This window comes from Pinus tabuliformis, chromosome 4_2 (genome assembly GCF_031772625.1).
Source record: "Pinus tabuliformis cultivar Carrire ecotype Pingquan chromosome 4_2, CPIR1, whole genome shotgun sequence".
NCBI lineage: Eukaryota > Viridiplantae > Streptophyta > Pinopsida > Pinales > Pinaceae > Pinus > Pinus tabuliformis.
In genome coordinates this window covers 1,139,827,483-1,139,841,103 of record NC_142304.1, presented here as the reverse complement: position 1 = coordinate 1,139,841,103, position 13,621 = coordinate 1,139,827,483, and the positions used below count along the sequence as shown (strand labels likewise).

General features: G+C 39.9%; 1 protein-coding gene across 1 annotated transcript; it reads left to right on the top strand.

Annotated features, from left to right (window-relative positions):
• The first annotated feature begins 2,118 nt into the window (after positions 1-2,118).
• LOC149173691 (uncharacterized) lies at positions 2,119-2,874 on the top strand. The gene has a single exon (XM_089426799.1). It carries the CDS (start codon positions 2,119-2,121, stop codon positions 2,872-2,874), a length of 756 nt encoding a protein of 251 aa, XP_089282925.1.
• Positions 2,875-13,621: the final 10,747 nt, after the last annotated feature.

Genomic DNA, 13,621 nt, shown 5'->3' with positions numbered 1-13,621 from the left:
GTGGCTGGTAGTTAGACACATTTGGAGGTTCACTGCGTATAGGGGTCGATTCATATTGTTGTGGTGTAGTCTGTATAACTTCCAGAATTGACTCTTAAGGCTGCCTTGATACCAGTGTCATTAAAACTCTCAAGTCTGTATTAGATGTAACAATTGATGCTCTTAATGATTGTGTCCCGAGAAATCAACAACTTAATTGGGCTTGGAACCTTCTGTGCTGCAAAGTTTTCCTCATTCCTTACGGTTTATTGGTCTCTGGTGGTCTGTGTCTGTGGTTTTATCTATTGATGGTATCCTTGAGCCGTGGCTGGAATCCAAACATGTTTGGTGGTTCATTGTGTATAGGGGTTGATTTATATTGCTATGGTGTTGTCTATACAACTTCTATATTGGTACTAAGGTGGGCTAGAAGCACTTCGAAATTATTTCGGGCTGGCTAGGGTTTCGATGTCGGCCCTGAAGCTCTCAGGAAGCAGATCTGGGTAGGCCCTGACAAGGTGCAGTCATTCGCAGGGTAGGAAGGACTCTGGGGGTGGCAGGCGGCCAAACCCAGCGGACTAACTAAGGGCTTTACGGTTTCCTCTGACGGTGTTTTATCAGAAAACTAAAGGCGGCGAGTCCTGAACGGAACCGATGGGAATGGAGCACGGGGGGGGGGGGGGAGAGATCCCCTCCTACAAAGAAGTTATAACAGGAGAAGCCCGAAAGGAGAGACATAAAGCGGAAGAACGAAAGAACGAGGGGGAATCATCAGCTGATGGAGCTCAACGGAGAACTGGCATACCAAGCAAATGTCTTCCGAGGGCGACGAACAGACCCAGGTTTGTAATTCCGTCGAACTCACTAGAAGAATATAGATGCTATATGAGAGATTATGCTCTGATCTGTAAGTTCATAGGATACTGGCCGGATGAGAAAAATCTCATGAGGTGGATCCAGCAGAAATGGAAACCGAAAGGACATGTAGATGTTAAGTTGGGGGCGAAAGGTTTTTTCACTGTCATATTTTCAAACTTAGAAGATAAGACTAGAATCTTTGAGGAGCAGCCTCACTTCATGAACAATGCTGGCCTGTTCATGAGAGACTGGGTAGAATGCTATAATCCAGACAAGGAAAAAATACTAGCGGCCCCGGTGTGGATCAGACTGTTTGGCCTTCCTTCAGAATTTTGGAAACCAGAGATCCTTCAAGGGATTGGAAACTCCATCGGTTCCTTTGTGAAAGTGGCGGAATCAACCAAGAGAGGAAAATACACCACATTCGCTAGAATCTGTGTGTACATGAATATAACTGAACCCTTGCCAGACTCAATAGAACTGGAGTATCATGATGAATTATGGAACCAGACTCTGGACTATGAACACATTCCATTCCGCTGCAGAAGATGCCATGAATATGGCCACCTACTCAGAGAATGCCCCATCACGTTAGCAGAAAAGGAAAGAGAAGCGGAAAATGATAGGAGAAGGGGAGTGAGAAATACAGAAAAGGAAGAAGAGACTTTCCAAGAGGTCCAACGAAGGACAAGAAGAGGAAATAATCAAGGGCAGAGGAGAACACCGAAAGGAACCCAGAATAAAGAATCCCCAAACAAGTTCAAAATTCTGCAGGAAGAAGGGCAGGAAACAGAAGTCAGTGAAGAAGAAGAAGTAGAAGAAATGGAGGTAGGAGAGGAAAACGCGGATAAAGAAACGGAAAAGATGGAAGGGGAACAGAGGGTCGAATCTGAAGAAGAAACTCAGGAAGAGTTAGGAGGAATGGAGATAGATCCCCAGAAGGCAAAAGGGGAAGAAGAAGAACAGATAATGGAAAAACTGTTACAAGAATGGAAAAGAATAGATGAAAGATTCATCCCAGAGGAACAAAAACAAAGGTATAAGGAAGCCTTTCAAAGGTATAAGGAAAAGAAAAAAGGAGTCACAGAAGAGAAAGAGAATCGAAATCCGGAAAAACAGGGGACACAGACAATAGGAGTGAGCAGCTCTGGCAAGGCCGGAAAAAAAAAGAGGTCGAAAAACGTTGGGTGAAGTGATACAAGAGGTGGGAGAAGGACTCGTCAGCTCTGGAAGAGTAATCCCCCTCTCGGAGGTATTCCTTTCCCCCACAAAATTGTTAAGATGATAATTACAACCTGGAACATAAGAGGCCTCAACAGCAGGGGAAAACAACGATATCTGAAGGAGAGACTGCAAAAAGAAAAGCCAAGTATAATGATCTTACAGGAGACAAAAATCAGTACTGAGAAGATGCAGGAAATTCTGAATAGAAATAAGAGTAGATATGAAATAATGGGCCAGGATGCCACCGGGAGCACAGGTGGCCTGGTCATTCTATGGAACCCAGAGGAAGTTCTGTTCAGTAATTGGATGAGCTTCCCCCGAATCCTAACAGGTAAAGCAAATATTATAGGAACGAAAGAGGAGGTCTTTATAACAGGTGTATATGGTCCTCACATACCAAATGAAAAGGAAAACTTTCTTCAAAATTTAAAGGCACTACGCAGCCTAATCCCAGGCAAGCAATGGATCATAGGAGGGGATTTCAATCTAATCAAAGAACCAGGAGAAAAAAGAGGAGGAATCAGGAGATTGGATAAGGAAGGAGAGCAATTTGGAGACATGATAAGAGAACAAAAGTTGATTGACATACAAACCAATAATGGAATGCACACTTGGAATAACAGAAGAGGTGGGGAGAATCAAATAGCCTCCCACCTTGATAGATTCTTAATCTCAGAACAAGTAATGATGAAGGATGTTTTTATTGAAGCAACCATTCTTCCGGTAGCAGGTTCCGATCACTGGCCGATCAAACTAGAAATCGATCTGAAACAAAGACCAAATAATAAGCCTTTCAGATTCGAGGCTTTCTAGCTAAGACATGAAGATCTGATAGAAAAATTAGAGGGATGGTGGAAAGACAGCATGGCAAGAGGAAAGAACAAGACCCATACTTTCCAACTAAAGCTGAAGGAAATAAAGAACAAGCTAAAGAAATGGAATAAAGAAGAATTTGGCAACATCATGGAGGAAAAGATCAGGTTAGAACAAAAAATGGAAGAACTGCAACAATTAGACATCCTAGATGGCATACAAGGGGAGAGATCAAAAGAAGAAGGCATGATACTATCCCAGCTAGAAGAAAGAAGAAAACAAGAAGAAATTCTATGGAAACAAAAATCAAGAGTACAATGGCTAAGGGAGGGAGAGCGGAATACCAAATTCTTCCATAGGGTAATGGTCCAACATAGACAGAGGAACAGAATCTTCTCCTTGAGAAATCAAGAAGGGGACAGAATTATCGAACATGAAGATATTGAGAAAGAATTGTTAAATCATTTTAAGACAATTATGAGAGAGCCACAATTAGACAGATCAGAAGCCATATCCAAGATAAGAAGGGAAATACCGAATATGGTGTCTAGAGACCAAAACTTGGCCCTAATGAGAAGAATAACAAAGGCAGAAGTGGAAGATATAGTAAAAAATATGAAAAAGAACAAAGCTCCTAGCCCGGATGGATTCACAGTGGAGTTTTTTCAAGCTGGGTGGCACTTCTTAGCTGAAGAAGTGGTGGAAGTGGTAGAGGAGACCAGAATAAATCAAAAAATCTGGCTAGGAGTTAACGCAACCCTATTGACCCTCATTCCCAAAACAACCAGGCGGAGCAGGCAGAAGGTTTCCGCCCTATAGCCCTATGTAATGTCATATACAAAATTATCGCCTCTGTTGTAGCGCAGAGATTGAAATCGATCCTGCCAAGCATCATCTCTCCAGAGCAAACCGGTTTTGTTGACGGGAGGCAGATCTTAGATGGTTTAATAGTCGCTCAGGAAGTAATTCACACTTTGAAAACAAAAAAAGAGAGAGGAATGCTCATCAAACTAGACCTTTCAAAAGCATATGATAGGCTTAGTTGGAAATATCTAGAAACGATACTCAAAGCTTTTGGTTTCAGTGATAGATGGGTGAACTGGGTCATGAGTATGGTCTCTACTCCAAATTTCTCTATCCTCCTGAACGGGGCGCCAACCTCAACTTTCAATGCCTCTAGAGGTCTCCGACAAGGGGATCCCCTATCCCCCTTCCTCTTTATAATTGCTGCAGAAGGACTAGGCAGACTCTTTAAAAAATAATTAGGAGCTGGGAAAATTCAAGGCCTCAAATTATGGGGAAACCAAACAATTGTTACCCACCAACAATTCGTTGATGATATAATGATCTACTGCAAAGCTACGTTGAAAGAGGTGAAAAGGATAAAGAAAATTCTTGAAATATTTATGGAGGGAGCAAGGATGGAGATTAACAAAGAAAAATCCAGAACTTTCTTTTTCAATACTATGGAGCCGATTAAAAATCACCTAACTCGGGTACTAGGATACAGGAAAGGAGATCTCCCTACCAAATACTTAGGAACAATGTTAGATTCTTCCTCAAGAAAACTAGGAAACTGGAAGCATATCTTGGAGAAGATATCAAAAAGGCTGGACAATTGGACCTTTCGCGCTCTAAATCTGGCTGCTCGGGTAGTGCTTTTGAAAGCCACCATCCAAGCAATCCCGATCTATTCTTTATCTGTGATGGCAGCTCCGAAGGGAATATGTAATAAACTGGTCGAGATCTACAGAAAATTCTTGTGGGGAGGCCCGAAGCAGCAGAGAAAATGGGCCCTGTGCTCCTGGAACAGCCTCACCCAGCCGAAGGAGAAAGGGGGCTTAGACCTAAGGGACCCATGGATCTTAAATCAGGTGCTCGCGGCCAAGCTAAGATGGAGGTGGATACAGGGGGGGTCAGACCTCTGGAAAGAAATTTGGTCATCCAAATACCATATGCCTCGCACTCCGGAAGAAATCCTTAGGAAGCAAGAGATGCCCCGAGGCTCAGATATCTGGAATTTAACCACTCAAAACAGGGATTTAATAGATAAGCATATCTTCTGGGAAATCAGAGGGGGGCAGGTAGCGAAATTTTGGAACGAAGCATGGCAGCAGAGGGAAAAGCTCATAAACAACCAAGAACTGCGAGAAATGTATAGAGAAGGAGTTGCGAGTAACCTCACTACAGTGAAAGATTATTGGGATGAAGAACGAGGAGATGGGGAGTGGCGAAGATGGAAAACGATGGAGGAATGGGCAGAGAACACCACAGAAGAACAAAGATCCAGCTTTAAAAAGGAAATAGACTCGAGGAGAATAAAAAGGAGAGAAGGCAGAGACATCCTCCGCTGGGGCAAAGAAACAAAAGGAATATTTAATATAAAAGAAGCCTACAAAATACAAACGCAGATGGAGCAAGAGGAGGAAAACCTACAATGGAAAAAGCTATGGAAAACAAAATGGTGGCCCAAAATAAAACTGTTTGCTTGGTTGATAGGGAGGAAACGGATATTAACCTGGGATAGAATTCAAAAACGAGGTTTCTCAGGACCTTCAAGATGCTGTCTTTGTAATGAGGGAGAGGAAGACCAGGAACATCTCCTCATTGGCTGTCAGGTAGCCCAATTCCAATGGGAAAATACAAGGAATCTTTTCTCGTCCTCAGAAAGGAACCAACGAGATATAATTCAAACCCTGATAGAAAGGGGGGAAGGCAAATTTAACAGCAAAATCGTGGGTAGAGCTTGGAGCATAGTTGCAGGGTTTAATGTCTGGAACCTGTGGAAGGAGAGAAACAACCGTATTTTCAAAGGGAAAGCTTCTAACCCTGAGGATTTATGGGAGATGACCTTAAAGCAAGTCAGGGAATCAATCTTAGCAGAGAAGTGGACAGAGGAAGATTGGAAAACCTCCGAAACTGAGATGATAGTTTTAAAGAGATTGAACTTAGAGCAAGGGATGATTTATCCGCAAACAAAACAACAACAACAACCTATGGCAACTCAGAGTCCAGTTAAGTACCAAAAACCTCCGGAGGGATTTATGAAACTAAATTTCGATGGGGCGGCTAAGGGAAACCCAGGTCCAGCGGGCTATGGCGGAATTTTTCGAAATGGACAGGGAGGAGCAGAATGGATATACGCGGAATATGGTGGCACAATGACCAACAACGAGGCCAAGTTTATGGCGGCTTACCAGGGGATTAAATTGCCAGAAGACTTGGATACAGGAAGCTAGAAATTGAAGGGGACTCCACCTTAGTAGTGGATACGTTAAGAAAACTAATCCAAGGGAAGAGTTGGGACAAGGTTGCCACAAGCTGGAGAAGTGCAAGCATAGTCCAGGATATAGCAGAACTACTAAAAGAAATTGACTATAAAATAGTATCGCATGTCAGAAGGGAGGGAAATCAACCTGCTGATTGCCTAGCGAACTGGGGGTGTAAAGAAACCACAAAACGCATAGATGACGGCTGGCACACTCAGGCTGAGCTGGTGAAATGGGACGGTCTCAAGCAGTTGATTGATACTGATAATCATCATGCAGAACAGAGGTAATTACATTCACGCGTGGAGAAGCAACAGGCGAGATAGGCTCGCTACGACGGCAAGTAGGAAAGGTCAGAAGCCCGATGATCGTAGTACCTTGTCTGTAGTAATTAATGTTTTGAATGTATGGCAAGGACGAGGCCCAAAGCAAAAATTGATTTCCCAATTAAATCGTATTTGTGGGAGGCGACGTGACAAGAGATGTGGAAGGTTTTCCCATCATCAAACCAAAGGCGCTGAGAGGGCTATAAGAGGATGCGGAGGAGGAATAACCCGGAGTAGAAAAGACGAGAGGGTAGAGCCAATTTGGCAAAGAACTAGGAATCAGAGATTTCGTTGTGCAAGCATGACAGAGAGCCGAGGCAAATCTGGCATTCAGGGGAAAGGGATAGTTGAAGACCGCAATCTGGCTCAAGGTAGAGTAGAAATTGAAATTGAGAGCTCTGAGGAAATGGATTACAGTCAGGGCAAGGGAAACAGAGGGAAACGCAGTGAAAAAGGGCAGTGTAGCCGTCACCTGCAGCAAGGAAGGGAGAACGAGAATCAGAAAAGGCAGAAGAAGCGGGGAAGAGGGAGGCCCAGAAAATCCGCTGACAATGCGGAAGGAACCAGAAGCCAGACGAGGAGGAAACGCAGACAGCGCACCATCAACTCGGCACTGAATGAAGCCGAGCAAGCTTACAACTATGACTCCAATCCGCACATTCGGAATATCATAGAAGCTATGGAGGATCAGGTTCGCGAGGAGCCGTCTGATCCCGAAATGAACGATTGGTCGTTACAGCTTCCTGACCCTGGGAACACGAGAGGGAGGCTCACCCTGTACCGCCGCGCTCTCCATACCTATTGGGTGTTGAAACATCTCCTGGCCAAGGCTATGGAGCAGGTGGCGGCAGAGATGGTGGAGATGGCTCAGGAGACGGCTGCGGCGAAGCAGGAGACATCCAATGTAGAAGATCTGGTTAAGCAGCAGAACATTCATCTCATGGAGATCAAGGAAATGCTGAAAGCGATGCAGTCCAACAAAGCTGACAACGCTGGCAAAGAAAATGCAGAAAAATGATAGTCCAGGTTCCTCTGTTACCTTTTGTTTTGTCTTGTTAGTTTTTGAAAGAATTAGTGAGACTTGTCCAAGGAAACACTACTCTTGGCGGTTAATAAATAGTACTGAGGAGATGCTAGCTGGGTGGAACAATTTTGGAAAAAACAGGGTGCTAAAGTATGTTAGTAAACTCTATTCAGACTGTTATGAATTTGGACTCGTGGATTACAGGAGTGAACAGATCTGGTTTCCCTCTGGGGCAGGTTGAGACTCCTGAGTTTTGTATTTGTACTTCTTGTTTGTAATTAATAGAATTACTGCAGCTTACAAAAAAAAAAAACTTCTATATTGGTACTCTTTGGGATGGCTTGATAGTTGATGCCATTATCTTTAAAATTCCCGAGTCTGTAATTTACGCCTCTGTTGAGTTGGTTTCAGGTCTTTAGAATTTGAAATTAAAAGTCAATTGGTTTTGAGGGATTATGGAGTGCGAAAGACTGCTCAATAGGTGTGGGGTAGGCGGTCGTAGCCCCAGGGCCATAATAGAGCACAATAGCAAGCCCAGGAGCCTGCTGATAGCTACCATGCAACAATGCCACTCAATACCCAGGCTATGGCTATGCAAGAAAGACATGTCCTCTCATATTCAAAGATCCTAGAAGACATAGCCTTTAAGATTCTTGAATTGGGGCACATCTGAGGATTGTGGGGTAGGCGGTCGTAGCCCCCAGGGCCATAATAGAGCACAATAGCAGGCCCAGGAGCCTGCTGATAGCTATCATGCAACAATGCCACACAATACCCAGGCTATGGCTATGCAAGAAAGACATGTCTTCTCATATTCAAAGATCCTAGAAGACATAGCCATTAAGATTCTTGAATTGGGGCACATCTGGGGATGAAGGAAGCACTATATTTATGGTGCTCTAACTATATATTGGAAGATGAAGACTTTGTTTAGCAAAATTTTAATGAATAAACATGAAAAGAGATATAAAATATTTGTCAGATTGAAAGATGTCAAAAGATACTAATGCAATTAGAACTACCATTTAGATATAATTGAGGAAATGATTACTCACATAGAACTTTATTTTCAATGAAAACCATGGTATGATACTCTTTTAGGATCAAATGACAAAGATGTTACTATAGTCTACTGCTCATATACTTGAGTTTCTGTTTTTATTTTCAATTTTTGTTTTTATAGTATTTTTATAGATAAATTTGTTATACTTGTGATGCTGAAACTTCCTGATGTTTGGACTAATTACTCTATAGATAAGTGGTCAAAATTATCTGGTTTCTCATTTGGGCAAATTGAGACCACCTACCAAAGACGTATTAAAGTGATGATGTTTGATGGATGTACACGTTTTTGCAGATTGAGAGCACCTACCAAGAAAATGTTAAACTCATGATGTTTGATGGATGTACATGCTTCTGCTTAACTTTTTGAGGTAACATCAACTTACAAAAAAAAAATTCAACACTCTCTAAGGGTCATCATACAATTATTTATAAAATATTTACATGTATTATTTACAATTCCATTAATTTAAAACTAGTGCAACCATATAAATTAAATGGAAGAGAAATGCTGAATCAAAATACTTATCTGGTGATACATCTCACATTTCAAAATTAATGAAAAAAATCTTAAAAATTAACAAAATATGGAGATTTACTTCACTTTATCATGGAGATTCTTAATCTATAAATAGTCTTTGTTACAATGTGAGGGGCCAATACCATGGTTTACTAATACCACATGCCCAAAAGCCATCACTCAAATCATATGCCACATGTTCAAATCACATTCTTTTTAATGAATCAATTTAAGTAAAAGGACAAAAAAAGCATAACTATTTTGGACATACATCTCAACCTTTGAAACCGTGTATATACTACTAAGACTATTCTAAGATATTCTATAAGGTTAAATCCCTACCACCCACCTGATAATTATTGATAATTAAATTAAAATTTTGGAAACTTATTTCAAAATAGACACACCTATTGACATAATATTTCTTTACTATATTTAAATTTAAAGTAACTATTTTTCTTTTATTATTTTGATAAGAAATCCCCAAAAAAACAATTAATAACATAAATAAGCATGGTAAAATAATATTTTTTATTATATTTTGAAATTGCAAATAAATAAAATCAATTTTTTTTTAGTAAATTTGTTTATACTATTATTACATTATTTAAAACTACGTTTATTTACTAAACTATTAAACCTATATTAGCCTAGATCTATCTTAACTCAGAATACATGTGTTGAGGGATACTTCTTTCTACTCTAAAAGATGTTTGCATCTGAAGAGATCTAGGGGTAAGGTGGATTTAGACTAGTTTTTAATTACTCTTTTTAAATAGACTATATTCCACGTGAATCTCATGGAAGCTCAAAAACCCTCCTAATAATTTATAGAAATGAATAATAATAATAATTTTTTAGTTTATTTGATTGGTTAAAATGTTTACCAGACATTCCATTACATTACAGCATTAATAATTTTTTATTTTATTTTATTCTATTTTAACGAATTAAAATGTTTACAAGACATTCCATTACTTACAACATCTCTACCATTGGGCTATAGAGGGCTTCTTTGCACAACCAACCTCCTGATCTACCAAGCATCGAGAGGGGTCAAGCATCGGGAGGTGTCAAATCTCTTCAGCTATAATTAAAATGGCTTTAGGATGGTTTAATTTTCCCTTTTAAATATGATATATTCCACATGAATACCATGTATTCTCATAAAAATTAGAGTTCAAAAATCACAAATAACTTCATCAGTTAAAATTACTTTAATCACTTAACGAAATATTAATAAAAATAAAAATAATAAAGTAGACTTATTATTTTAATATAAAGTTATTTTTATTTTTAATTTATTTTATTTCGACAAAGTGAATGTTTTTTTTTTTAAAATACTATATAATATCATACTACAAACTTCTAAAATTAATTAATAATAAAAATAATAACTTAAGCTTCATTGAAATTTATAAATAAGTTCAATAAAAAAATACCCTACTCTTTGTGACAACTCGACAATTTGAAATATTCTGGATTTCGCTAAATCGCTGGCCACCCATGTATTTTTGTCACGTTTATTGAACGAGTTGACCGGGTTAGTGACAGCCAGGCGGCAGGTTGCTTGTATATACCCATATTTGGGAACAATGGAGTCTATAATGTAGGTTGTACACAGCTCTAACTTTTCTCAGAGGCAGCAGCAGTAATGTAATGTGTGTTGGTATACAGTCAGGATCAGCTCGCCATCTCAATACAGCAAATCAGTACTTTGTGATTCATGGCCAAGGTCAGTGTCAATACTTCAATGTAACCTTTCATTTTTAGATTTTCTGGATGTTTAACCTGCAGGCCCAGAAAGTATATCAATCACCCACTAGTTAACCTACTGTTTTGGAACTACTTCTGTGCAATTCTAAGATCGATATTCCTATTTATGTGCCCTTTAAAATCATATCAATGGTCATGGCAGAAAACCAGCTCAGATTTTCTAAATAACTTGACCGCAATTTGCTTTGGGTTGTGGCCTTTAGGGTTGTAGTATGTATGTAGGATTTGGTTAGGCTTTCATAGACACATATGTGTTTATGTTTGTAATAGCTCTCTTCAATCACAAATTGCAATTGTTGAAAACAGATTCACATGCTTTAAGAACTCTCTGAGAAGTTTGAAATAACTTATAAAACACAGTTCATAGCTTCATACAACTAAACTGACTATATAGATTTAATAGGACTCACAAACTTGGAAATCTCGTCAGAAATCCCTGGGCACAGTCCTTTCATTTAAAGCTATATCCAATCCGAATTAGGTAATTTTCTGCACTTGTTCAGTTATTTGAAGTTGGTCATATCATATCAGTAGTTGTATTACATAATAAGTGATGCAGCATCTGGTTAGCTAGCATTCTGGAGCTTGATTTTGGTGAAGTCACCATCATCAATATATCATGAATTTGCTTTGGAATTTTGAAGGAATTAAGCTATATTCTAAAGTTTAATCTTTAGGATATGGTCTAATAATTGGGTAGGGATGTTTAAGCCTCACAAGTTTTGTGTTCTAATTCCAAGCAAGATTATATATACTTGAGAATTGTTCTAAATACTATTTCTTAGTTAATAAATAAATAAATAATATAATAACGTTTTAAAATAAAATTTTATTTTCCGTCAAAAGTGAGAAGATGGGATATTTTATTGGGAAAATGATATTATGCTACAGGTAAGCTGTCGATGTTGATCAAGAGTGTGAACTCAACGGAAAAATGGATGTAGTCTGCCTGGTTCCTGTATACCATCTCAAAGATGCGGTCTGCCTGGTTCCCTGTATGCCATCTCATAGTTTGTCAAAAAAAAACTTGATGTGTTGTATAGTTGGTATAAAGGGAGCCATGTAGATCCCTAAATTCTCCACTCTTCTTCAGACTTACCAACCTATTCAGGTAATTAAGTTTTCAGTATTATCTTGCAAATGAATAAGAAAACGGCGGTTTTATTTTTATATAAATAAAAGAGAATGGATTCAGCCTTATTTTGCCCTATAGTCTGGATTTTTAGTCTAAATATTTGGTTGGAAGTTTGACAACTAATTATGTAAAACTGATGAATACTCGAACTATTGTATGGAGAATCATTTATTGATCGAATAGAGATTCCAATCCCTTGCCCCCTGGATGTTTCCTTGACACCTTGTCAAGGTTTTACCACTTAACTCTTGTGTTATTACTTGTGTGTTTGCATTCAGTTTTCCTGTCAGTTGCCTTCTTTATTGGTTAATCTATAACTGTGAATGTCTTCTTTCTTTATCCTAACTCATTCACCTGTTTAAACTACAAATGGTATCAGAGGGAGGGACGTTAGTTGAGTTGTTGTGTGTTAAATATTGCCAAACGCTGAGGAGAGAAGCATGGAAGCGGTGCTGCGTGTTAAATATTGCCGAAGGCTGAGAAGCGTGGAACGATGAAGGAGGAGTCTGGAACAAACCCCCTGCGTGTCCGTTGAAGGGTCGCCTTGATTGCACGCTGCCAGAGTCTAGAACGGTGAAGGAGGAGTCACCCTCTGAGTGTCTGTTGAAGGGCTGCATTGACTGCACGCTGCCACGTTTGTGAGAAAAAAAATAAGGGTTACGTTGCTGGAACCATCAAAGAAGCACCTGCATTCTGCATATTGACATTCTACCAAACCAGAACCCATCGAGGAGGAAGCATCTGTGTTCTGCGCGCTGGCTTGAGGACGCACCTGCGTTCTGAGTGCTGGTGTTATGCCAAACTAGAACCCATCATGGAAGCACCTGCATTCTGTGCTGCCAGAGTCACTTTGCTCTTTGCATGTTGCTGGCCATAGACCTTGTTGGAAGAATCACCGCACCTCTATAGAATCCGTAATTTCCACCCTGGGGATCCTAGTTACTGTCTTGTAATGTTTACCAACACCTGCGGGTTTTGGTGTAACGGCAAACCTCCACATGGTATCAGAGCTTGGACCCAGGTTCGATTCCCCCAAGTTGCGTTTGAGGGGGGGTGTTGGAAGAATCACCGCACCTCTATAGAATCCGTAATTTCCACCCTGGGGATCCTAGTTACTGTCTTGTAATGTTTACCAACACCTGCGGGTTTTGGTGTAACGGCAAACCTCCAGGCGTTCTGCGTGGAAGAGAAGAGCCATCGAACCAGAGGTGAGTGTGTGTGGGGTCCAAACCAAAACCCATCAAAGAAGCTCCTGCCCCTGCGTGAAGGGCAACACTACTGCGGTGAAGGAGCCTGCGTGTTGTCAGAGGCCTAGTTTGCTTGTCGCTAGAGGAATTCGATCCGCAGATATGGTTCCAGGTAATTTTTTTTTAAATTTGAGAGAAATTTTTCCAAGAATTTTTTATTTTTTTCAGAAATTTGTACAAATTTGGAGGAAAGAAAACAAAGGTTTTTCATTATTTTGAAGGAAAAATCTATTGAAGGGTTGCTTGGAAAAATCTGTTGAAGGGTTGTTTTTTTGTTGAAAAAAGGGGAACCATTTTTTTGAATACAAAAAATTTTTGAAGAAAGGAAAAAAAATATAAACCCTAGTTGAAAGACTGAAGACTGAAACCCTAGGAGAAGAAAAAAATG

Excerpts from the sequence above, each read along its gene's own strand:
- LOC149173691 (XM_089426799.1), top strand. The coding sequence starts at position 2,119 with ATGATAATTACAACCTGGAACATAAGAGGCCTCAACAGCAGGGGAAAA.